Genomic DNA, 27665 nt, shown 5'->3' with positions numbered 1-27665 from the left:
GAGAGAGAGAGAGAGAGAGAGTATTCCTCATGTAATCAGTAAAATACACTAATAAAAACAAAAACTACGTACTGTATGCAAAGCACACACATCATCGTTAGCTTCCCGTGTGTTACGTGTAAACGTTCATTCTAAGAAATTCACAGAGTAGTATAACTAACACCTGATTGGCTGGTTGGTAGCCATGGAGATCTGTTATCCAATGACTGCCCTCTGCTTCTGTTCTATTTATAGATATATGCCATGGATGACACTAGGTTTGAACGTTACCATGTTCGTGATTTCTGACTGCTGACGGCAAAAATTACTCGATAATTTTCTTAATATAATTATTTCTTCGTGAAAACAATAATATAACGTGATCATTTTAACTTTATTGTATAGTGGTATGAAAAATACCAGTGTGTCGTAGCGATGCGTCATCAATATAGTGGTATGAAAATACCACATGGTGTTGTAGCGATACGTAATCACAAAGTACAAATCCTTTTCCCGGACCATCCTCAAAATTTTACGACTCTTCAACTGCAAGATCGATATGGTGATATATATTATATAGTCATACTTATTGTTGAAATTCACAAGTTGAACTGCTAAACATTATTAGATTTTGATTATGTACATATATTTTTTGCGTTTACGGAATGTTTGTTTTGAAAATAATAGCTATTAGTGAACATATGATATTCATTGTCCACTATTTATATAGGTGATCTTAATTATCTCATATTCATGTAACAGTATTATATTAATATTTATTTAAATAAACTGTAATTAATAAATAACAATAATGAAAAACATAAAGGAAAAAAATGTTTTTGCTGCAGATAGTGATGTTGTTTGATTATGCATCTGACCTCACATTTCCGAAATTGAAAAATTCCAAAACCTAAACATCGGAATGTGTGTGTACTGCACATTTTTGTAAACACGCACACAATGTCTACACATTTACTGATACCCGTTGGTGAAAGACTCAAATTACAGTATTTATTTCTGAGAGAGAGAGAGAGAGAGAGAGAGAGAGAGACGAGAGAGAGAGAGAGAGAGAGAAGAGAGGATGATTTAGGACTCCAAGGTGTGTTATTTTACAATATTTATTATCTTGGGATTCTTTTTTAATCTTGAGATCTTCTATTCAATTCTCGAGATTAGTAAGAAAATTACCGTAACTTCACTAGCAGCAGCACACATCTGAACGACTCGGCCATTAGCACGCTAAACCACCAACCTTATGAACTGACCTCGGAAAAGGAACTCGCATGATACATGAGATACATGACAAAACCACTGTTTATTGGTGAAAATTTTGGGGTCGCATGATATGCGAGATCGCACGTTACTCGAGTATATACGGTATATTTGATGTAGGATGATACTTTAGGTATACAGGCAGTCCCCGAGTTACGACGGGGGTTCTGTTCTTGAGACGCGTTGTAACCCGAAAATCATTGTAAGCCGGAACATCAGCAAAAATCCTAAGAAAACCTTACTTTTAATGCTTTATGTGCATTCAAAACTATGTAAACTGCATTCTTATTGCATTTTTCATATTTAAAATCTTCATATATTGATTATTTTGCATTTTTGGTGTCATATTTCTTCTGCCAGATGAGCATTGTAGGCATCGTAACCCTGGAACATGCGTCGTAACCCTGGAAATAATTTCTGATGAATATAATTGAAAAGTGCCTTAACCTCGGAACGTCGTAAGCCGAACCCGTCGTAACCCGGGGACTGCCTGTACACTTGATATATGATCTTTCGAGATAGGCAGTTATAAGCATTTTTAGAAGGAGGTTCTAAGTATTCGCAGATTCTAGTCATTCAGGGAGTTGTGTCTGGTGCACATTCCCTGCAAATACAGGGCCTTCTCTGTAATATATATATATATATATAAATATATATATATATATATATATATATATATATATATATATATATATATATATATATATATATATATATATATATATATATATATATGTATATATATATATTATACAGGCAGTCCCCGGGTTACGACGGGGGTCCGTTCTTGAGGCGCGTCGTAAGCCGAAAATCGTCGTAAGCCGGAACGACACTTGGAAAATATGCCTTAAACCTAAGAAAAAGTTAGAGACCTTACCTGTGTGACATGCAAGTAGATTGCATGATGTGTAGTGTGGTTATTCCAATGGCAAAGATGGTTCTTGAAGGTATAATTCTTTATTAAACTCTTGTGACACTAAAAAGCACAATGTACACTAATTAATCCTTAGGGTATACACTAAACACTGTCACTATACGTATACACATGCATTGCACACTTTGTTAGATCCTGGAGTACACTAAAATCCAGTCTGGTAGCTCTGGAAGGTAAAAGTATACACAATTAGTACAAAATACTACACAAAGTCTGAATACAATATGTAAATTATAGATATCAAAGAGTAAAAGAGTTAATGTATGTAATTAATTCCTTACTTTTAGTTTATAATTCCTTACTTTGAGTTATATCAAGAGTAAAAAGTTAATGTATGTGAATTAATTCCTTACTTTTTAGTTTAAAGTGTCCTGCTATGTAACCCTTGGATGGACAAAGTCTTATGTGGGCCCCGTAGCCGTACATCATTCAGGGGGGGTTCTGGAAATGTACAAAAATAATAAGTATGTCAGTAAGTACTCTATGCATAGTAAGTTTACATACAGTAATATGCACCATACAGTGGTTAATATCATTCATAAAATAACATGTAAAATAAAAACTTAGTTAATGTATGGTTAATTAATCCTTCCACTTTAGTTTATATTTTACATTCATCGTAACCCTGGGATGGTCTTTTTTTTTGAAAGTCTTATGTGGCCCCATAGCCTACATCATTTTCAGGGGGGTTCTGGAATGTACAAAAAGAGTAATTTTTGGTCAGTAAGTACTCTATGCATAGATTAAAGTAGGTTACATACAGATAAATATGACACATCACAGTGGTTTTTAATATTGTGCATATTGTAAATGAGTGGTCTACACCCCCCTGTTCAGCAGGGAGTGTACAGTATGTAATTCCATGAGGGACCTTGATCACTTATCCCATGTGAGAGATCTTGGTCACTTAATGTATGTTTACTATACTATGTATAATTCCTTACCTTTAGTACAGTAGTACATAGTTTACAGTTGTCGTGCTATGTTATGTAGTAACCCTGGACAAAGTTTTATGGTGGCCCCATAGCCTGCATCATGGAGGGGTCCTGGTTTTCTGGAATGTACCAAAAAAAAAGTATCAAAGTTAAGTCATGGTTAGTATGTTTAGTAAGTTAACATACAGTAACCATACGTACAGTGGTTTATAACATGTACTACATATGTACATAATCAAACTTGGTTGGAAATTCCTGTAAAAAAAAGTTATGTACGTATGTAATATGTACTACTGTATGTAAAAACCTTACTGTTCATACTTTGTTACACTACATGTTACATGTGATACGTATACTTTCCTGAAGGGGTTTTTTCCTTTTTCCATCCAAAAATGGTGCTTCTACTTGTAGTTATCCCTTGATGACACTTGTAGTAACAACCTGGAGTTGTGTGAAAAATGTTGGTTTCTGGAAGGAAAAAGTAACAAAATTAGTGTACAAAATATACACTACAGAAAGTTGTGAATGCAATATGTTAATTACTGTAGATATATCAAGAGTGTACTACTAAAAGAGTTAATGTATGTTAATTAATTCCTTACCTTTAGTTTATATTTTACATTCATCGTAACCCTGGATGGACAAAGTCTTATGTGGACATAGCCTACATCATTCAGGGGGTTCTGGAATGTACAAAAAATAATATGATGTTAGTAAGTACTCTATGCATAGTAAGTTACATACAGTAATATGCACCATACAGTGGTTTTAATATCACATATAACATGTAGTATAAAACTTAATTTAGAAATTCCTTACATAACTTACCAACTTTTAGTGAGTCTCAAAGCTGTTACCTAGGTTGTGGGAGATGGAGGTGGAGGTGTAGAGCATTCATGATAAGGATGCATTCCAAACCTAACTTCAGTGTGCTTTATCACAGATAACAGGCTAGGATGATGGGCAGTCTGGAATGAAGAATTAATATTAAAGGACAGTATGTAACCACTTAGGTGTACAAAATTTATTGTACGTATGCAAACATTAAACACAACTGAGAATTCCTTACCTCCAGCAAAATGAAGACATGTAGGCTATGTAGAGGTCTGGTTTATGTTAAGTCACAGGTGCATGCCAGTCTGGAATGATAATGTAATAGTACATATGATTATAGTATGTATGTTACATACATAACATGGTTATTACATATGTAATATTAAAACATTAATAAAAAAAACTGTCCTTACCAAATTCTAGTGGTTGGCTTGCTTACTGGGATGGTCATATGGTACATGAGAGTGGGTGGCTGGGCTATGGAGTGGGATGGGCAGGTGCTTGGGAGTCTGGAATGATAAAAAATATATAAAATGATAGTTACTACTGTAACTGTACTAAGCACATGTTATTACTGTTTGACATATGTAGTGTGTAATACGTATGTTCAATATAAAAAATGAAGAATTCTTTACCTGAAGGAATGGGAGAGGTGATACTACTCGTATCAACTGATTTGGGCTCTGGGGAGGTGATAACTTGTATCAACTGATGAGGGAACATCTAAACATGGAAAGAATGATAGGGTATAAAATATATTATAAGGTGGATGTAATTGTAGCATATGTACACTTTTAATAAAATTTCTATTAGCAATTTATAAAAACATTTTATACAAAATTTGTTAAGGATTCCTTACCTGATGTATAGGGCGAGGCATCAAAACCATGGAAAGGCAAACCTCAGGGTCATCTGGGTCACTGTCACTATCAAAGGGGTCTGAATGGAAAAAAAAAAAAATAATAATAAGGTTATGCAACATCAAACACATTGTACCACTATGTAAGTTAGTGTACGAATGTATGTAGGGTGTAAACAATTTCCAACATGAAAATGAGAAAAATGAAATGCTTACCTGATTGTACACGTGCAGGTGGGCGGGCTGATACAGAGGGTCCAGGTACAGGGGGAGGGGGATCTGGAACTGTCACAGGTAGTACAGGGAGATCTGGAACTGTCCACAGGTAGTACAGGGAGATCTGGAACTGTCACAGGTAGTACAGGGGGATCTGGAACTGTCACCACTTCTGCAATAAAATTACAAATGATGAAAATTAATGAAGTTACAATTTACTCTTACATTTAGTAGTTGTTACATTAAAAAATTAACACATTTTAATATGTACACTATGTAAACACATAAATTAGTAAAACAGTTCAGAATTCCTTACCAGGACTAGGAGTGGGAGGTGGTGGTACTGGAGACTTGTGAAAGTGTCAAGCCTGGACTGCACACTTCTCTTCGTCTGCTTCTCCTTCAGAGTCTCCTTGTAGAAAGTCACCAAATCCATGATTCCTCTCTTGATTTTGTCAAACCTAGAAACGTTAGGGTCTTCTGCCTCAAAAGAAGCCAAGGCTCTCTCCAGATGAGTAAACCCTCTGACAAGCCTTTCACAGTTAATGACCTGGGTTTTGGCTCTGGTGCCGCCCTCCTCTTCCTCAATCATTTGTTGTTCAAGTTCTAGTAAGTCCTCTGCAGACAATTCCTCTCCATGGGAAGCCAGCAGCTCTGTTACATCATCAGGTTCAAGATCTAGTTGCAGCCTCTTGCTTAGCCCTACGATCTTCCTCGTCACAGTCTCGACGTCTTCTGCCTGGTCAAAGCCTTCAAAACTGTGCACAAACTGTGGACACAGTTTCCTCCAGGCCCCATTTAAAGTGGTCGTCTTCACCTCGTCCCAAGCACTGCAATGTTCTTCACTGCATCTGCAATGTTGTAGCCCTTCCAGAATTGCTTCAGTGTCAACTCCTTGTTAGCTTCTATGGCCTCAAAGCAACAAGTATGGTCCATTCTAAGGTAGTAAGCCTTGAAATTTGCTATTATCCCTGGTCCATTGGCTGTATCAGCGAGTGGTATTGGGTGGGAGGTACACCACCTTCACATTAGGATGCATGTCGCTCAAATTTATTTGAAGGGTGACCAGGGGCATTGTCCAGGACTAAGAGGGCCTTAAAAGGCAGACCCTTCGAAGTCAAATACCGCTCCACTGCTGGCACGAAATGGTCATTGAACCAATCTTCGAAGACCATTAAGGTAACCCACGCCTTCTTGTTAGATTTCCAAATCACAGGGAGTTGACTCTTGAAAATGCCCTTGAAAGCCCTGGGATTTCTCGGCCAAATACACCAGCAAGGGCTTCAGTTTCAAATCACCACTTGCATTGGCCCCAAACAGCAAAGTCAGTCGCTCCTTTCCAGCTTTATGGATGCCGGGGTGCTGACTTCTCCTCCTTGGAAAGGTACGTTCGATTTGGCATTCTTTCCAAAATAATCCAGTCATCCACATTAAAGACTTGGTCAGCCGTGTAACCACCATCCTTAATTATCTCAGCCAAACCACCTGGAAAACTTTCTGCTGCTTCGCTATCAGCACTAGCAGCTTCACCTTGCAGCTTCACATTATGCAAATTTGCACGAGCCTTAAAACGGTTAAACCAACCTCTTACTCGCGGAAAATTCACCACCAGCACTGCCTTCGCCAAAACTTTTTCACTACTGCCTCATGCAGCGCTCTAGCCTTCTCCTGGATCACACTTAAGCTCACCGGAACACGTCGCTGGTTCTGGTCCTCCAGCCAGATCATGAGCAATTTCTCCATTTCAACAATGCTCTGGCTACGTTGCTTCTCGTTTATCACCGTGACTTCATCGGTGCAGCATCCTTAACGTGCTTCAGAATACGTTCCTTATCCTTCACAATGGTTACCACCGTGGTCCTGCTCAAGCCTAAAGAACGGCCTATTTCGGTGTTAGTTTCTCCCTTCTCCGAACGCTTTTATCACGTCATATTTGACCTCCATCGTGATGACCTTCCTCTTCTTGGATGAACTATCATCGGAGGAAGTACTTTGGCGTTTAGGAGCCATTGTAAATTAGCGAAAATGGCAAGGAATTTCAGCAACGTCTCAGCACACAACCTAGTGGAATGCAGGCAGGCACGCGATTGAAGTGGCGTCCTTTCGTATTGTTACGCTTGGCGTCCTCGACCGTCCGAGGTCGTTGTTCGGTCAATTTACCATACAGTTTAATAGCGTTAATTAATTTATGCACCTCCGCTCAAAACTAGTTCTGCATATGAGGTATCGTTAAAAAGCATAACAAACGTCGTAACCTTGGCATTTGTGTTGTAATCTAACCAGAAACTTAGTTTTTTTAATTATGTACTGGAAACAAGCAATGATTTTTCATTATATTTGCGCTTTTGGACTGTTTTAAACTGCGCATCCCAAGCTAGTGTATTCATTCGCCCGCAAACTAGTTCCGCATATGCGGCGTCAGTAAAAAAAATTCAAAAATACGAAAAAAAAAAAGTGTCAAAAATCATCATAACCTCAAAAATTTTTGTTGTAATGTAACCAAAAACATATTTTTATTATGTACTGTGCTAAACTATAAAGGATTTTTATCATAGCATGCGTTTTTAAAAGCGTCGTTAACTCGGAGCGTCGGAAGCGTCAGCGTCGTAACCTCGGAACAAGCGTCGTAACCCAGGACGGAATTTCCATTGAATATTTAAGAAAAAGCGTCGTAACCTCGGAACGTCGTAAGCCGGAACCGTCGTAAGCCGGGGACCGCCTGTATATATATATATATATATATATATATATATATATATATATATATATATATATATATATATATATATATAAAGTAGGCGCCGAAAGTCTTTACACCCCAGTGCAATTTAGGCAAACGCATACACACGCGCACCTTCTTCGACCTGTAAAGGAATGCAAAAATTTAGTAAAGATATTGAAATGGTGTGTCAGTTTACCTTAGACTTTCTAGTATTTGGTAGTCACCAAATTTTGTTCTCTTTAGCTGCCTTCAAGCCGTCGGGGAACACTTTTCAATGAGGTGCTGACAGATCTCTGGTTCGATACTGTTCCAAAGCAGCGATGATGGCGGCTTTGAGTTTCTCGATATTGGGAGCAGTCACCTTCTGCAAACGTTTTTTTAATGATCGAACCACAGATTTTCTATGGGACTAAAATCAGGGGAATTAGGGGGCCAGTCACTTAAAAGCTCCACACCACAATCCTGCAACCAGTTCCTAATCAATGGCGTTGTGTGGCACCGTGCGCCGTCTTGCTGAAGAATTGAAGCACCTGTCTTCTCAAAGCTCCCCTCTCAATATTCATTTATTAGCACAACGTAATAAATGTGCTGGTTCACTCGTTCATTATTTTCAAATATACACAATTCCCCAACTCCCTCATAACCCATAGAACCCCATACCATCAAAGTTTTGGGAAACTTTTCACGAGGACGAATAAGTTTGTCACTGCACTTGTTAAGGCGGGACTTCGCCAAACTTTCGTTGAGGTGCTTGCCGAGCAATGGAATGTGGATTCATCAGTGAACAACACTTTTTTCCAGTTATTAACGTCCCATTTACCAAATCTATGAAAAAAAACTTTCGTTTCTTAATATGGGCGTCAGTTAGCTTGCTCTTCTTAGGAGCCACAACACTCTTGAATCCCAACTTGCATGACAAGTACGTCTGTAAAGTACGTACTTTACACTTTCCTAAAATTTCAGGGTTTTCTTCCCTGAATTGACGAGCGCTGTGTGAAGGATTAAGCTCTGCTTCCCTTCTCAGTAGCGAAATAGATCGTTCAGACAGCAACGGGGGCCTCCCAGGACTTCTTGGCGGGAAGAGGTACCTCTTTCTTCCCTGACGCCTTGTACCGCGCAACAATGTTCTGAACTGTTCGACGCTTCAAATCCGTCTGCCGCACAATTTCAGCGGTATTTAACCCTAATTCAAAACACTGAATGACCCTTACACGATCATCCCTAGAAGTATAAGGAACCCACCATTACGCATAAAGGCACAGGGATTGGCAACACTAAGGGCAACACCACGAGACGAACAAATCCTGACAGGAGTGCCAGCAAAAAAAACCGACTTACACCACGGCTAATGAGCTACTGATCAGTTATTGTTTCCTTAATCAAGGACACAGTGGAAACAATAAAAGGTGCCAATTAGTCATTTTTTCTCTCAGGCATTTTCCGTGACTGATATGGAGGATTCTTTAAGACGCTGAAAGTCTTTGTGCAGCCTTCAGGGGTGCAAAGACTTTCAGCGCCCACTTTATATATATATATATATAGTATATATGTATATATATATATATATATATATATATATGTATATGTATATGTATATGTGTATATATATATATATATATATATATATATATATATATATATATATATATATATATATATATATATATATATATATCTGTGTGTGTGTGTTCACAGCAGAATCATTTGCAATATGGTCAACATATAGTAGATTGTTATAAACTTCATTTTTGAAGTGCTTTAGAATACCTTCAAACATATTGTCCAAAAAGCCTCTGGTTAAAGGGTAGTTTTTTATTCCTCAATTCATAATGAAACTGATGTAAATATTGAAGTATATGGATCTCTGGTGGTGTAGGGGAATGATAATCCTAATTAATTAACTAGCCAAAGCTGCAATTGCTGTAACTAGATTCATTATACCTTATTCCTGTAAGTGGTTTTTTTAAGATCTCAGAACACAAGATCTTGAATAAATGGAAAGCTTTGTGGAATATTGAATATGATGGTAGGCAATTAAAACCCACTGTCGGATTGTGATTTTCTCAATTCCAAAAAGAAAGTACATTGAATTATAAATTGAGATATATTCATGAAATATATCCCAAATAAACCCAGCCCCAAAAAGCAAAATAGTACGTACTTATAGGTAAATTTTTAAATTTAAAAGTCTTATTTTCAACCAATTATTTAAAAGTAAAAAAAGAAAATTATATAAAAAGCAAGAATTTTTAACATTTTTTGTTTCCTTAATCATGGAACTTGTAAGGAGTCCCATTTTGTTAAGTAAGCTTTAATATTTTTATTAAAACAAATGCATTGAGCCAGCAATGTGAAAGTAATAAATGTCAACTCAGCGGTGTGGATAAGCTCTGTACTAAAAGCAATAAATGTGAAAATTGAACTTGGGCAGGTATAGGGAAGCTGTATGTATGTACTACTTGTATACAGCTACCTTTGGCCTCAGTCTTGTCAACTTTTTTTTTTTTCACATAAGTGACTTACCAAACAATTACATTAGCTGTACGCTTTCTTACCTGGCAGTCGAAAATTCAAATTTCCTGATGGCTGTGGCGGCGCTGCCATCGTCTGTGTAGGTGATACAAGTCCCGCCTACTTTCAGGAATACCCGGTACTGCTGAGCTAACTATCTTCAATTCGTTTTCTGCCTGCCACGGGGTAACACCGGTAGTTTGTTGTTGCAATCGACTTTCGTCGCCATTTTGGATTACGTATATCTATTTGGTGATGTACAATTTCTTGGTTAGTTTTTTGCTTTATCAGTTAGCTGCCTCGTTATTAGCAAGTTATTGCAAAGATGTCTGATGCTAGTTCATCGTCAGTAAGGTTTTGCAGCAGTGGCTGCAAAACTAGATTAGCTAAACTATGTTACGATCCGCACTCCAAATGTGTTAAATATAGGGGTCAGTGCTGTAGCAAGGAATTAACTTTTGATGATTGCCATAGTTTAGATGAACAAGGTTGGAAGACTTTTCAAGCTCATTTGGATAAAATGGACAAAGATAGGAAAAGGAAAGCAGCTCTTTGAGCAGGTAGTAAAGCTTGAGTAGAGACAACTCCTGTGCCTTTAGAGGCGAACAAACCGTCACTCTTCTCAACTTTTATCTAATATTTCACCTATTGATAGTCCTCCAACTTCAGTACCAATTAGTACTCCAGTCCAGGTATCCCATGTTTCCGATCCCAACACCATTTCCATGTTAAGAGTCCAAAATGGACAAGAAATTTGAGTTCTTGGCGAAATCCGTTATGGATTTAGGGATGTCATTTCATGCTTTTGTATAAAAGTCAAGTGAAAAGGCCAGTGTTGGGCCAAGTGTCAGTGTCATGTCCGAGGAGGCGGCTGTCCGTCCCCCCATTTCTCCTAGACGAAGGTCACTGTCCCGCTTCCCAGCTCCCGGGAGAAGACATACCGGAGTTCGAAGGGAGACTGGGGGGTTTGTCCATGGTCAGTCGCCAACTCGGTCGACATAGTCGACTCACAAGTGCCTAAGAAAGGCCGCTGGAAAGGCGTAGATATCAGTGACGTGCAGTTGTCGTCTGACTCGGAAGTGCAGTCGCCTGTGTCGAGGCAAAAAGTGTGGAGTGATTTGAAGAGACATGCCCAGTGTGCGAGAGGGATGTCGTTGTCTATTAAGAAATCCAAGGAGCACTGGAGTCCACAACCTTCCTGCAGTTTTGCTCCGGACCAGATTTTCCGGGAAGATCGTCAGTCTTCTTCGGATAGCATAACTTGGGACGAAGTTAGACACCCACGTGCGGTACAGCGCTCGTGCGCTTGTGATGCCGACTCGCCTCGTTGCGTGTTGATAGAAGTTTCGACTCGTTCGCCTCATACGTCTCGTGTGGTTTCGACTCGTTCACCTCATACGTCTCATGTTGTTTCAACTCCCAGTTGAGCGTTTTCAAAGAAGAGCCATACGACAACCTCGACATCGACTTTGACCAAGGATGATTCGAAGACCAAACCTTTGTTAGAGGATTCCGCTTTGGGCTCCTTTAAACATCAACTTCAAGAATTGATGGTCTTTTTGAAGAAGACAACAAACCAGACGGAAGAAGACTGGGTATTGTCTGTCCTGTCGGAAGAGGAAACTCAAGACCAGGATTCGAAACCCTCTTCAGCTTATTCTAGTCTGTTAAGGTTTCTTTTACAGACATATCCTGATTTTTTTGAGCCAGCTTTGCCTTCCCCTCCATTGATGTTTGTGAAGGATAGATCAGCGCCTTTGGGTTTACTGAAACCAGTTCTTTCTCAGTCCTCGAAGAAAGCACTGAAGGAAGTAGAAGTGTGGCTGGCTAAGAAGAGGGTTTCAGGCAAGGCTTCGTTCGCCTACCCTCCACCGAAGCTGCAGAATAAAACCTATAGGTTTTATATGACAGGAGAAGTTCCTTCCTTGGGAGTATCTGCCTCCTCCCAAGGAGACTTCTCCGGCCTTGTGGACTCACACAGAAGAGCAGCATTCTCGGCTGCGAAAGTGTTGTTCTCTTCACCTGAGTTGGATCACCTGGTGAAGAACTTGTATAAAGTGATCAGAGTCTTCAGTTTTCTGGATTGGACAATTGCAGTGTTAGCCAGAAAAATTGAAGATTGCCAGTCTCTGGATGAAGATTTTTCTGCGGACTGGCTCAATGTTTTGTCCTGTGCGGACAGGACAGTAAGAGATGGTTCAGGGAAATTGGCCGCTCTAATCATTATGGGAGTACTCAAGAAGAGAGAACAGCGGTGCTCCTTCACATCTCGAGGAGTAACCACAAACCAAAAATCGGCTTTTTTCTTATACCCCTTGAGTAAGTCTCACCTGTTCCCAGAAGAAACTATCCGACATGTACTGTCGGACCTCGGGAAAAAGTCCACCAATGATCTTTCTCAGTCGGCGAGAAGGCCTAAGGAACCTCCAGCGACGGGAGCTAAAGCTTCCCCTCTACAAAAGCACCCCTTTCGAGGAGGTAAGTCGAAGTGGCAGCAGAGACCAAGGACTAACCTACGAACTACCTCCAAGTCTACCAAGAAACCTCCCTTTAAGACAGAGAAATAAACGAAAGAGAAATGAACAAAAGATCCTTCACACACCCGTGGGGGGGTGAGACTCCACGACTACTGGGAGGAATGGAGTCGAAGAGGAGCGGAACAGTGGGTAATAAAGGTGCTTCGAGAGGGATATATGATCCCATTTACACAGGATCCACCACTGTCCAATACACCTGTCTGTTTGACAGCATACTCGACAAGATCAACAAGAGCTTTGGCTTTAGCCAAAGAAGTAGAAGAACTCATCAGCAAAGAAGCCATAGAGGAGGTAACAAACAAGAATTCCCCAGGATTTTACAACAGGCTCTTCGTAGTCCCCAAGGCATCAGGGGGATGGAGACCTGTTTTGGACATAAGTGCTCTGAACCTCTTCTTCCGGGAGACGAAATTCTGGATGGAAACCAGTTGATCGGTAATGTCAGCCATCCAACCGGGCAACTGGATGGTGTCTCTCGACATGAAGGATGCATACTTCCATGTCCCCATCCATCAGAGCTCCAGTAAGTTCCTGAGATTCGTCTTTAAGAAGAGAGTCTTCCAGTTCAGAGCCCTCTGCTTTGGACTGTCAACTGCCCCTCAAGTATTTACTCAGATTTTCGCTCCCCTAGGAAAGTGGCTGCATTTGTTGTGGATCAACACAGGTTTTTACTTCGATAACTGGCTCCTGAGAGCCAGATCCAGTCGTCAGTGTGTGAAGGACTTCGAGAAGACACTTACTTTGACACAGCAATTGGGTATTCTAATAAACATGGAGAAGTCCCAGTTGATTCCAACTCAGAGGATTCTCTATTTAGGGATGATAGTAGACTCTAGCTTTTCGAGCTTTTCTCTCCCCAAAGAGAATAGAGTCCTGCCTGTCGATAGTCCAGCAATTTCTTGTTCGCCCATCCTGCTCAGCTCCCGAATGGATCAGCCTCCTCGGGACTCTGGCTTCAGTGGAGAGTTTTGTTAGGTTAGGACGCCTACACATGAGGCCGCTGCAGTTCTTCCTGAAAGCAAATTGGTCTCAGAAGACACAACCGGATTCGCTAGTCTTCCCTCTGACGGAAGAGATAAAGGTGGATCTTTGTTGGTGGCATTCGAGGGAAAGATTACAAGAAGGATTTTCCCTAGTCGTGTCGAACCCAGACCTACAGTTCTTCTCAGATGCCTCGGGAAACAGCGGATGGGGAAGACCCTTCTAGGACGACAAATAAGAAGTTTCAGGTCTGTGGACAGAACAAGAAAAAGACCTTGCACATCAATGTGAAAGAATTGAAGGCCATCCTCTTAGGACTACAAGTATTCGACCCTTTAGTCACCAGAAGGAGCATAGCAATCTACTCGGACAACACCACAGCGTTGTCATGCGTACGGAAGCATGGAGGGACCCACTTTGTTCTCTCTCAACAAGATAGCTGAAGATCTCCTCACCTGGACGAACGAGAAGAGGATCACCCTTTTTCCAAGATTTGTCCAAGGAAAAATTAACGTTATTGCAAACAAACTGAGTCGTGTGAATCAGGTTTTGCCAACAGAACGGACTCTGAACGAGAGTGTGTCAGAACCTTTGGAAGCTCTGGGGAAGACCATCAATAGACCTGTTCTCCGATTCCAGAACTACTAGAGTGGAGAACAGATGCAATGCTGCTGGATTGGACAGGACTGAACGTTTATGCTTTTCCTCCCTTCGGGATGATAAGAGAGGTATTAAACAAGCTTCAATTGCACCAGAATGTGAAAATGACCCTAGTAGCTCCATTCTGGTCCAGGAAAGAGTGGTTCCAAGACCTCCTCAGTCTGCTAGTGGATTTTCCCAGACTACTTCCACAAAATCCATCACTTCTCAAACAACCCCATTTCAACCGATAGCACCAAGGGTTGTCCGCTCTGGCCCTGACAGGATTCAGACTGCCAGGAACCTTGTCAGAGCAAAAGGTTTTTCGTGAAGGGTGTCAGAAGCTATTGCTAGCTGCAGAAGAAGCTCTTCTGCCAAGCTCTACCAGTCCAAGTGGAGAGTCTTTAGGTCATGGTGCAAACGACATAGTATCTCTTCTTTTGAAACATCTATAACAGAAATTGCGGAATTTTTGGTATTTCTGAGGGACTCCAAGAAGTTGGCCACTTCGACTATTAAAGGATACAGTGTTCCCCCCGTATTCGCGGGGAATGCGTTCCAGACCCCCCCGTGAATAGTTAGAATCCGCGAATGTTTGTAACCCCTATAAAAGTGCTAAAAACAGCCTATTTCGTTAGTTAAAACTTAAGAAAAACCATAAAAATGTTCATACTTGGCTTTTTAATAGTTTTATCACAAAAGTGCATTTATGATGAAATTGATCACAAAAACCAGGAATTTGTGGATATTTCTCATAGAAAAATACCGCGAATGCGCGAATTTTCCGCGAATAATGCAGGGAAACGTTCCCGAGAGAAATCCGCGAATGTGTGAGTCCGCGAATCCGGAGAACGCGAATACGGGGGGTCCACTGTATAGGGTTCGACTATTAAAGGATATAGGGCCATGCTTACATCAGTATTTAAGCCTAGAGGCCTCGACATCTCGTCAAATCCGGACATCAGTGACCTGATCAGATCCTTTAGTTCCTCCAAAATTTTCAAGCCCGAAGAAGTGGAATGGAATTTGGATGTAGTTTTAAGGTGGCTCACCGGTCCCCAATTCGAACCGTTGAATTCGGCAACCTTGAGAGATGTACTTAGGAAGACGCTATTCCTAGTCACCTTAGCCACAGCGGGAAGAGTAAGCGAGTTGCAGGCGATGAGTAAGGAAGTGGGTTTTGCCCAAGGCAATGCAGTTTGTTCATATGTAACAGACTTCCTTGCTAAGAACGAGGATCCTTCGAATCCTTGTCCCAGTTCTTTCAAGATAAAGAACTTCAACGGACTTAGTCGGGTAGGAAGACGAGGAACGCACATTGTGTCCGTTCAGAGCCATCAGACACTACCTGACTAGGACAGAAACTGTGAGAGGAGAGTTGAACCGACTCTGGTGCTCGGTGAAAGACCCATCTCGGCCTCTTTCAAATAATGCAATGTCCTTTTTCCTGAGGAGTTTGATCCGAGAAGCGCATGCCCAAACTCAGGAACATGCTCTTAGGGTGCTGAAAGTGAAGACGCACGAGATTCGTGCAGTAGCAACATCTTTCGCTTTCAGACAAAATGTCTCTATCCTCCATTATGCAAACAACATTCTGGAGGTCGAAATCAGTGTTTGCATCGCACTATTTGCGAAATCGGTGTTTGCATCGTGGGACCGTTGTCAGTAGCGGGAATGGTGTTGGGAGAGGAAGCATAGGGGGACCCGGTTTTTTCCCTCTACTATCTCCTCGCCTTGGATTTGAGGTTGTTGAGTTTGTGGGAAGCCTGGGGTACATGTACATGAAGTACCCACCAGCTCTTATATCTGGTTAAGGGTATCATATGGTTTTTAGTGTAGGTGATGGTGTTGTGTGGTCTTATCTGGTCTTTTTTCCCAGAGCAAGGGCAAATTATTGATGTTTTGTCAATCATCAGTGTGCTTCCATGGTTGCAAAATCCCACCATTAGTAGGGACGACCCTGGCCATTACTGCCACGTCTCCTACATGTGATGAGAGCACTGACCAGAGGCAGTATCTACCTGTAGCTGCTCTCTCACAAGGTAAAGGTACTGTAAACATTATAGTATATAATGTGAGCACATGATTATCGTTTTTTGTTCATAAAGCTCTCCACATACCCACCTTCCAGGTAATGTGGATTCAGCTAATATAATTGTTTGGTAAGTCACTTATGTGAAAATTATATTTAATGATAAAATAAGGTTTCACATATACTTACCAAAAATCAGAGCCCACCCTCCTCCCCAATGAATTGAAGATAGTTAGCTCAGCAGTACCAGGTATTCCCGAAAGTGGGTGGGACCTGTATCACCTACACAAAAAATGGCAGTGCCGCCACTGCCACCAGGAAATTTGAATTTTCAACTGCCAGGTAAGAAAGCGTACAGCTAATGTAATTGTTTGGTAAGTATATGTGAAACTTTTTTTTTTTTTTTTTTTTTTTTTTTTTTTTTTTTTTTTTTTTTTTTTTTTTTTTTTTTTTTTTTTTGTAGGAACAAAGTATTGAGGCAGTTCATTGACCATAAAGTTGGGTTATAAGTATTTAGTTTACTGTGAAAGACATCAATTCTGTACTTTATTTTTTACTTTTAACTGGATATGAAATCATAGGTAAAAGCAAAAGGCTTTTAGTTACTGAATGTTCAACATTTTGTAATTTTTTTTTTAGATGAAAGGCAAACTGATTAAGAAGAAAGGTAAGAAGGAAGCAATCGAAGAAGAAGTGAAAGTGGAGATCGCTCCTGAAGAGGAAAATATTGATGACTCTGAAGCCAAAAAAGGACCTGTAGAAAAGTCAGTGGTGGAACTGATGGCCGAGAGACAACTGAAACTTGAAAGGAAAAAAGTGGCCATAGGTTGTCTTGCTGTGAACTTCTTGGAGATACCACAAGACAGGGTAAGGGGTGGCCTAAATTTCATGATAATTAAGAATTACTTTGTATTTGCATAAATCATCCTATGCCATACATACTTTAGTAGTCTTCCAATGTCATTTATTTCTTTATTATTATTATTAAATATTAATTATTATTTTTTTCTTTTTTTCTCTCTATCACAGTCATCTAATTCGACTGGGTGGTATTTATAGTGTGGGGTTCCGGGTTGCATCCTGCCTCCTTAGGAGTCCATCACTTTTCTTACTATGTGCGCCGTTTCTAGGATCACGCTCTTCTGCATGAGTCCTGGAGCTACTTCAGCCTCTAGTTTTTCCAGGTTCCTTTTCAGGGATCTTGGGATCGTGCCTAGTGCTCCTATGATTATGGGTACAATTTCCACTGGCATATCCCATATCCTTCGTATTTCTATTTTCAGGTCTTGATACTTATCCATTTTTTCCCTTTCTTTCTCTTCAACTCTGGTGTCCCATGCTATTGCGACATCAATGAGTGATACTTTCTTCTTGATTTTGTCAATCAACGTCATGTCTGGTCTATTTGCACGTATCACCCTATCTGTTCTGGTACCATAGTCCCAGAGGATCTTTGCCTGATCGTTTTCTATCACTCCTTCAGGTTGGTGTTCGTACCAATTTTTACTGCAAGGTAGCTGGGGTTTCTTGCACAGGCTCCAGTGGAGGGCTTTTGCTACTGAACCATGTCTCTTTTTGTACTGGTTCTGTGCAAGTGCCGGACATTCACTTGCTATGTGGTTTATGGTTTCATTTTTCGTATTGCACTTCCTACATATGGGAGAGATGTTATTTCCATCTATCGTTCTTTGGACATATCTGGTTCAAGGCCTGATCTTGTGCCGCTATTATCATTCCTTCAGTTTCCTTCTTGAGCTCTCCCCTCAGTAGCCATTGCTATGTGTCATTGCTGGCTAGTTCTTTAGTCTGTCTCATGTGTTGTCCGTGCATTGGTTTGTTATGCCATTCCTCTGTTCTGCTGGTCTTTCTCCTGTCTCTGTATATTTCTAGGTCTTTGTCTACTTTTATCAGTCCTTCTTCCCATGCACTCTTGAGCCACTCATCTTCACTGGTCTTCATATAATGCCCCAGTGCTCTGTTCTCGATGTTGACGCAGTCCTCTATGCTTAGTAGTCCCCTCCCTCCTTCCTTTCGTGTTATGTATAGTCTGTCCGTATTTGCTCTTGGGTGTAGTGCTTTGTGTATTGTCATATGTTTCCTCATTTTCTGGTCTATGCTGCGAAGTTCTACCTTCGTCCATTTGACTATTCCTGCACTGTATCTAATTACTGGCACTGCCCATGTGTTTGTGGCTTTTATCATATTTCCGGTGTTGAGTTTTGACTTGAGTATCGCCTTGAGTCTTTGCATATATTCTTTCCTGATTGTGTCCTTCATCTCTTGATGTTTTATATCCCCTCCTTCCATTATTCCCAGGTATTTGTATCCCGTCTCATCAATGTGTTTGATGTTCCCATCTGGTAGCTTTATCCCTTCAGTCCTTGTTACTTTGCCCTTTTGTATGTTGACTAAGGCACATTTTTCTATCAAACTCCATCCTGATGTCCCCAGATACAATCCTTACAGTCTGGATTAGGGTATCTATTTCCTTGATGCTCTTACCATGCAGATTGATGTCGTCCATGAACATCAGATGGTTAATTCTGTTGCCTCTTTTCTTGAGTTGATACCCAGCATCTTCTGCAGTACTTTTGTCATGGGAATCATGGCTACTACGAAGAGTAGTGGGGACAGTGAGTCGCTCTGGAAGATCCTTCTCCTGATATTAACCTCTGCTTGTCTTATTCCAGAGCTTGTAAGTATTGTATTCCAGTTGCGCATTGTATTTTTGAGGAAGCTGATGGTGTTTTCCTCTGCCCCATATATTTTCAGGCATTCTATTAGCCATGTGTGTGGTATCATGTCGAAGGCTTTCTTATAGTCTATCCATGCCATGCTTAGGTTGGTTTTCCTTCTACTGTTCTTCATTGCCATTTTGTCTATCAGGAGCTGGTCTTTTGTGCCCCTACACTCCCTTGTGCAGCCTTTCTGTTGGTGGGGGATGGTGTTTGTCTCCTCTAGGTAGTTGTATAGCCTTTCACTGATGATACCTGTTAGTAACTTCCACATTATTGGTAGGCAGGTGATAGGCCTGTAGTTACTGGCTATGTTTCCCTTACTAAGGATGTTCTTCCTGTGGTCATCCATTTGGGCCCATGGTGATTTGTGATACAATGCTGGAGTTGTTCTGCTATTTGTGGGTGTAGAGCCTTGATGTTTTGAGCCAGTATCCATGGACTTCATCGGGACCTGGGGCTTTCCAGTTTGGTATTTTCTTTAGTTGGTGTCTGACTGTGTCTGTCGTGATCTCAGTGAATCTTTGTTTTATTCTCCCTGTTTCTTCTTCCTTAACTTCCTGGAGCCATGTTGCATGCTTGTTGTGTGATACCCGATGGCTCCATATGTCTTCCCAGAGTCTCTTACTTGGTTCGGCTTCAGGAATTTCTTGGTGGTTGTCTTCCCCTCTTAGTTGGCTGTGTAGTCTTTTCTGGTTGGTTCCGAATAGTTTGTTCTGTTGGTATCCCTTATTCCTGTTCAGGTACCGTTGGATCTTATGTGCTTTGGCCTTAAGCCTCTGTTTTACATCTTCTATTGTGTTGTTTAGTCCCCTCTCCTGTACTTTGTATTTCTCGTTCAGTTCCTTCCTTGTGGTGTTGGTGTTCAAATCCCCATCAGTTCTGCTACTAATCTTGCTCCTGCATATTCCAAGTTATTTGTTTCTGTGATACTGGTGGTGTGTATTATTCCCATTATTTCATTGACCTCACTTGTTTTCTCCCTTAATTTCTTGGTGTTGTAGGCTTTCATGAAGGGGATCTTTGTTCTCTGTATCTGGCTCCATCTGTTGTCTGATCTTTTCTACCCATTCTGTCCTCTCTGTTACTTCGTTGGTGTTTCTTCTTGTGTCATTGTTTGATACCTCATCATCCCTGTCGTCTTCTGTGGCATCGTCTCTCAGTTCGTCTTGTAATTTGTTGCCGTGTGTCATTCCCCTTTCCAGTTCTTCTCTTTCTGTTGGTGCTAGACAGTTCGTTTTCTTTATGTTCCTTACTTGGTCTGCCAGCCTCTGCTCTGTTTGGGGGGTGTTATTCCTCTCATTCCAGATGTTGATCAACCTTCTTCTATATCCTCTCTCCGTCGGGTTACTTCTGATGTAGCATCTCCATATTTCCTTATTGTCTTCTCTTGTCCATTTCTTCCTCTGGTTTGCTTCTGTAGCTCCAGTATCTGGTTGTTGATTACTGTCGTTGTGGTGGTCAGTTGCTGGATGACGACCTCCAAGTACCTGACCGTCTTCCCCTTCAATTGGGCCGAATACCTGGCTGCTGGACAAAGCTCCTCTGTTGCCATAGGTTCCATTTACGTCGTCATCGTTTACTCTCATTTTTTTCCATCATTGCTGAGTTTTGCTATTTAACCCATAGCTGGACCCTACCCGATCCGGAATAGGTACTCATTTACAGTCGAGTAGACTGAGGAAATTGTGGTAAAGATTCTTTCCCAAGGAGTCGACACTGATAAGAGTGGTCACCCATCCAACGACTGACCAGCCCCAATGTTGCTAAACCAGTCAATTGACAACCTAACCCACTCTGCCATGGTGCCACTTTATTATTATTATTACTATTATTATTATTATTATTATTATTATTATTATTATTATTATTATCATTATCATTATCATTATCATTATCATTTATTAAGGGCCCTTAGAAAGTCAACATTTTAAGACTTTCTTTTTTCATTATACAAACTTTTGAATGTAGATTTTTATATATGTAACTTACCAAGTAAATTATATCGCCTAAAGTTTTACTCACCGGTAGCTTAAATTTTGACCTTTTTGGTAGCGCTAGTTTGTGTAGGGTGATTGCCCCTGCCCACTTGTAGGGTAAGGAAGGAGCAACACAGCTTAGAGTCGTCAATAGTTTTCTGCCGGCTCTTAACTGAAGTTCAATTGTGAGCGGTCAGCTGGATTTTGATTTTTGTTTATTTCTCCATTAGTGTTTTTCTCTCTTTGGCTTTGTATTTTGTCAAATTATCTGTTAGATTCTTTGGTAACAAGACTTTATTATCAGAATTGACGTGTAGTTTAGTTGACTTGTAGTTTAGTTGACTTGTTATCATATCTGACTCGGGTGCAACTAGCTATGGTAGTGCGGCATTTTCTGCCATGCGAGACTTACAGAAGCCAAATATGATTCACACTGTGTATGGAATGTAGGGGACGGGTGTGCATCATTAATTTTACTCGCAATGAGTGTTCTGACTGGGATGATAAAAAATGGAAGGTATTAGAATCACAAATAAATAAATTAGACAAGGACAGGAAATGTAAAGCGGCTGCTAGGGCCGAGAGTAAAATGGGGGGAACAAGACTTTAGATAGTTCTGTTAAGTCTTCTGTAGATGTTCCCACAATTTCTGTACCCGCTCCCTCTTTGTCCCCCATTCCTAATATACTTTTAACTAATCCACCTGCTCCTTTACTGAGCTCCTCACTTCAGACCCTGACCCTCTTGCCAAAGTGGATAGTAAGCGTGTTGGTGAAGTGACAGTGGAGGTGTCTATTCCTCCCACCGATGGTCCTAGGCAAAGGTCACATGCATACTCCCCTACACATGGAAGCAGTCATACCAGAAACCCAAAGGAATTCCAGTGATGTAGAAATGACGTACAACGATTGCTGTAACTTGCATCTGTTATCCGTAGCAAGTATGGTGTTGGGGGATGAAGCGTAGGAAGTCGTGCAACCTTCCTATCATCTTTGCTTTGAAGTAAGGTGTCGAGTTTCAGGGAAGCCTTGGTGTACAGTGTACCTGGAGTAGCCACCAGCCTTAGTGTTTTTGTGGTTGGGTGTTAATTTAATGTACTTGGTGTAGGTGTTTATGTCTGTTCGATTGGTTGGTTGGTAGTGTGCCCTGGGCAGGGGCAATTATCTATATGTATGCTTGGAGTCAACAGTTTTATCCCTTGCTACAATCTCCCACGAATGTAGAGGTGCACTAGGGCTACTTCGCCACACCCTACGCAGTTAAGATGAGCACTGACCTGAGCCAGTATCTACCTGCAACAGCTCTCTTAACAGGTAAGGAACAACAAGCGTTGTACCAATGCTAGCAATTTCATGTTCTCTAACTCATTAACATCTATGATGTTTGGGAAAAGAAAGTCCTTTTTTTACCCACCTCCAGTGTAGTGTGGGATTCAGCAATATAATAATTACTTGGTAAGTTAAATACATAAAAATGACACTTTTAAAATTGAATAAAATTTATTTTCTGGGCTCAGCTCGTGTCGCTGCGCGAAATCTCCTTTAATCTATTATTTCTAGGGTAAATGTACTAACACATACCAGAGAATAAATAAAATAAAGAAAAAAGGTCAGTATAACTGACTGCTCACCCTCAAGAGGGTGTCGGTATGAACACTAGGCGAGTGAGACCACTACCAACGAGCCAAATGCCAATAGAAATCTCCCACTACAAAAACCCTCCATGAGGGGAGCCGACCCACAGAGTGAGCAGCTCGTACTACTACTACTCCATCCCATGCTGCCGACTGCTGCGCCTCTGGTGGCCATCCTTTTCAGTTAGCGCACACGAGTCACACGTGCTATTTTTCTCTCTGTGTTTTTTGTGCCCTTTCGTTGGATTTATCTATAATGGAGCGTGCAGCTATCGCAGCAGCTAAGTTAAGTACTCAGTATTTATGGTTAGTGGTTTTTTCCGGCCCTGAGACAGTATTTGCCGTTTTTTAGGTATAAATACGAACTCTGGGTCGGAAGAAGCATGGCAGCATGGTTCTGCCTCGTGGTGGGTTCGTTCTTGGTCTCCCATACCTAGAACATCCCCTTATCTATGTACGCTCTATATTAATTATCCGTTTTACTTAGGGTACTGTCTACTCAGGTTTGTCATGCATGCATGTCTTTTACCTTATGTAGGCTTCTTCTATCCAGACCCTAGTCCCGGCTCTTAGTATCGGCCTCTGACTAGCTTTGAGTGGTAGACTTACCTTCGGGTTAGTCGTACACTCCTGGATTTTTTCTCCTACTATATTGCTTTCTTTCTTTTATTTTTATTTAATTATACTATGTATTTTGTTATAGTTAGGTTAGTTAGGCGTCTGGCTTAGCCTAGGTCCTGGCTCATTGAGCCTATACTACCGCTCATCAGTTCGGTTGCTTCCCTATAGCATCTCTCTGATCAGTTGGTTTTGGCCCACTGGGCCTATATGCTACCGCTTTTCAGTTCATTTGCTTCCCGATAGCATCTCTCTGATCAGTTGGTTTGTCCTAGGCTTAGTTGTCTTGTTTTGGTCTTACCGCCTCGTGGTCACTACGTGATCACGAGACAGCCAGACGCCTGCCCAGTCACCTTCCCCCCCCTCCCGCTCTTCCATAGAGTCGGGGGAGGGTGGGTCGGTCTGCCCATGCTCGCTCCACATACCCGAGCCTGCCTCCCTCTCTCCCCCCAGGCGGAGGGGCTAGGGAGACGGGACAGACCCAGACTGGACTCGACCTCTCCAGCTTCTCGGTCCGGCCGGGGGGTAACGTGGTGGGGGGTACTGGCCTTTCCCCCCATCCGTTGCTACCTTGTCGCTCCGTGCTAGCTCGAGCCTGTATGTCTTCCCGCTCTTTCCCACCTTACTAGGGCTCCTTTCCTGATCGGAGTCCTGGCATCCAGCGGAAAGATTTTAGTCCACCCAGTAGAGTGGACCGGAACATACAGTGGGTCCCTGCTAACCTTACCGTATTGCTGAGTTACTACACTCCGCTACGCACTGGACTTGGTCCGGTTCGTTTGAGTTTTAGGTTTAAGTGTTATTAGATTAAACTATAAGTTATCTTAAGTACCTTAAACCATCCCCCCCTCCCTTACATGTCTTACCGGATCTCTCCGGGATTGTAGCCTATTCAGGCGAAGCAGGGAGGGGTTATGCCCAAATTTTTTCCGAGCTCCGGTATGCAACGGAGTTCTTCTGTCCTTTAGCCTGTAAGTGATGTTCTTTAAGATACTCATGTGTCTTCCCACTTACAGGCCACCAACTGTGAGCATCCGGGATGCGCCGCCACACTTCAGGACCATGTGGACATGAAGTTTGCCGGGTCCCATGCTCCATGCGCGACTCCGCACGGGGGACATCCAGGTCTGGTACCATGAGACGTGTACCATATGTTACGATCTGGTGAGCCAGCTTTTAGAAGGGGTGAGTATTCCATCTCCGGTAGCTGCTCCGCTTCTGTTTTAGTGCTTAAGTTTTCATCATTCACTTTAACTTAAGGCATCTAAGTTTAAGTTATACTTTAAGTTTTAGTTTTAAGTGATTCTTAAATCTAATCTACGCCCTCTCTTCCAGGCGCCGGCAGTGAGGGATACCGCACTGGCAACCCTGCGGGCCTGGGTCGGCGGTTTTGGGAAGAACGCCGCCAAGGGTATATGCCCTACATCCTAGAGAAGCGGTTGGCGGTATTAATCTTCCCCGGAGGCAAGGCGACAGGATACGTCGACCCAGTAGAGGCGGCCCCGACTATCGCCTTCATCCAACAACAGCTGGCTGCCTCATTAACTGACCAAGACCAGGATATCTCCACGGACGTCGCGACTTTAGATATTAATGTGGAACCTATGGTAGGTGTAGACGACCTGTGGTCGAGGTAGGTAAGGTGGACACCCAAGGGTCACCCTTGGGCGTAACTGTTTCTTCTACTCCTGCAACCTCTCCATCCTTCCAAGGCTTTACAGGTGAGGAATTGTATACCCCTCCTGACGCTTCGGTTAGACCTAAGGTCAAGGGTCAAGCAGTGAAATCCTTGACTAAGACGTCGTCGTCGTCTAAGAAGACGACTTCGGCTTCATCCTCCTCGCGTAAGTCTCCGGCTAGGAATCCCGGAGCAGACAGGTCTAAAGCTTCTAGCTCCGGCTCTAAGTCCTCGAGGAGTAAATCCTCCAGAGAGAGATCTCGCACTCCGGCAGAGTCACCAGTTCCGCTACCCTTGGTTCCCCGATTCAGAGCCACCCTCCACCTCCGCAGCAGCTCCGGCTTTGGACTCCAATGCTGGCCTGTTGCAACAGGTGGGCGACCTGGTTGGGTCCCTAAACAAAGAGTAGCATGGAACAAATGATCTCTCGATTGTCGGATAGGATTACTTCCCAAGACTCCATTATAGCCGGACTGAGAGAAGCCCCTCTAGCCTCTCCTCCACTTTCCAATACGAGTGGAACTCAGCTTCCTCCGTATGACTCGCTACCTCCGTTCTCGATGAACAATCCATGGAGAGTAGCGTCATACGCCCCCTTCCAAGACGGTCTCATTTCTATACCGGAATTTGGAACTCGAAGGATAGAGGACTTCGAGTTCTACCCGGAAGACCTCCAGCCTCCGTTCATAGGCTACGCAAGGCTCACAGCTTCAGCCATGGTTCGGGATGATAGGGTACCAAAGGAGACAGTCCTCTATTCACGAGACCAGGCTCAGAGAGAATGGCCTCAGGTGTTTAGAGGACATGGATTGTTCTATACCAAGATACAACCTTTTATGAGTCCCTTTACCATTTTTACAATGGATGAGAGCACCCCGCTCCCGTTCCTAACAAAGATCGCGAGGTCTACCATCCCAGCGGCCCAGAAGGGGGAACCTATACCTCAATTGAAGGAAGCAGATCCCACATCTCCGTTACTCCCCTCAGCCGGAGGAATTGTGGGAAGACCTTGCCGAACACCCCTTCTCAGCTGGCAAATCAAACCGGACTGTGCTATGGAGCAGTTTGGTGAAAGCTACCCAGGCTCCCAGATAGCCTTATTCAGGCTGAATTTGACGCGAAATCGCGATTAGCCAGATCAATTAACTCTATGGCTATGACCGAGGTAGCAAACCATAGCCTATGGCTCAGAACCGCTTTTTAAGCTCATGACCAAAATCCCTGACTCAAACGGTACAGTCAGATATGTTTGAGTTTGCCACTGCTAGAACGAATTGTAGGAAGCATGTCCTACAAGAGGCAACCATTCGGCATGAGCCGAATAGGTTACTCTCGTCTAACATCTGGGGAGCAGATCCCTTCTTCCCAGAAGCTATGGTGAAGGAAGTCCAGTCAGAGGCTACGAGGCTGAACCAGAGCCTTCTAAGGGACCGTTGGGGAGGGCCTTACGGCTAAGAGGAGGCAAGGACCTAACAGCTAAAGGTAAGGGGCAGAGGAAACCCAGGCGTTTCCAACCTTACCAGAAAAAGCAGCCACGCTTTCCTCAGCAAGTCCAGCGGTGCCTTAGTGCAAACAGTCCAACCTTCCACTTCTAAAACTCAATCACAGCCAATTTTATGTGATATCCCCTCAGCCTCAGCCCTCCACTCTTACGCCATCTCTCCTGCTTACAATCAAGCCTTCGAGAGTCAAGCTTCACAGAAGTATGACCGCGGGGGGTCGGGTAAGGGAGGCAGAGGTAAGCGTTCCTTTCGTGGGAGAGGATCGGGAGGCCTTTAATAGGGGAAAAGCACTTCAGAGGAGGCCGAGGCGGTTACCAGAACCAATGAAGATCTTCAGGTAGGAGGGAGGCTGTTTCACTTTCGCCACCGGTGGAACTTCAGCGGAATGGGCTCAGAGCATAGTGTCAAAAGGCCTGGGTTGGAGCTGGTTGACGAACCCACCTCCATCAGACCTTTCCATCAACTTCTTCCAAGGAATTGACAGAGTACGCAGAGGACCTCCTTCAGAAAGGAGCTATAGCGAGAGTCAAGAGATTAAAATTTCAAGGTCGCTTGTTCAGCTGCCAAAGAAAGGCTCACAAAAAAGAAGGGTTAATCTTAGACTTGTCCCGCGTAAAACTTAGCCATCCGCTGCGACAAGTTCAAGATGCTCACGATTTCGCAGGTGCGGACCTTACTTCCCCGTGGGGCCGTCACCACCTCTATCGATCTTACAGACGCCTACTATCATATCCCTATTGCAAGACACTTCCGTCCGTATCTGGGTTTCAAGATAGGAGACCAGACATTCTCCTTCAAGGTAGTTCCCTTCGGACTCAACGTGGCACCCAGGGTGTTCACGAAGCTAGCGGAAGTGGTAGTGCAACATCAGGACACAAGGGATTATGGTAGTAGCGTATCTCGACGATTGGTTGATCGGGCTTCAACAGTCGAGGAATGCAACAGAGCTACACTGAAAGTGATTCAGTTCCTGGAATATCTAGGCTTCAAGATAAACAGGACCAAGTCAAGACTCACTCTAGAGTCAAACTTTCAGTGGCTGGGCATTCAATGGAATCTATCCTCCCAT

At 42.4% G+C, this 27665-nt stretch overlaps 1 protein-coding gene and 1 long non-coding RNA gene across 2 annotated transcripts in view; one reads left to right on the top strand and one right to left on the bottom strand.

Moving 5' to 3' along the window:
* Window positions 1–27665, top strand: part of LOC135208363 (nucleolar complex protein 3 homolog) — an 85700-nt gene that overhangs the window by 27965 nt on the left and 30070 nt on the right. The window contains exons 5-7 of the mRNA XM_064240464.1: window positions 11973–12740; window positions 13011–13090; window positions 17091–17318. Of these exons, the coding sequence (XP_064096534.1) occupies window positions 11973–12740; window positions 13011–13090; window positions 17091–17318 (1076 nt within the window). The remainder of the gene's footprint in view (window positions 1–11972; window positions 12741–13010; window positions 13091–17090; window positions 17319–27665) is intronic.
* On the bottom strand, window positions 4238–4651 carry LOC135208808 (uncharacterized). The gene is made up of 3 exons (XR_010313224.1): window positions 4590–4651; window positions 4368–4463; window positions 4238–4259 (listed from the first exon to the last, which is right to left on the bottom strand). It is a non-coding gene; the product is annotated as an uncharacterized LOC135208808 (long non-coding RNA).

Source organism: Macrobrachium nipponense, chromosome 35 (assembly GCF_015104395.2).
Source record: "Macrobrachium nipponense isolate FS-2020 chromosome 35, ASM1510439v2, whole genome shotgun sequence".
Lineage (NCBI taxonomy): Eukaryota > Metazoa > Arthropoda > Malacostraca > Decapoda > Palaemonidae > Macrobrachium > Macrobrachium nipponense.
Note: the sequence above shows the minus strand (reverse complement) of the source record. Positions and strands in the feature narration are given on the sequence as shown.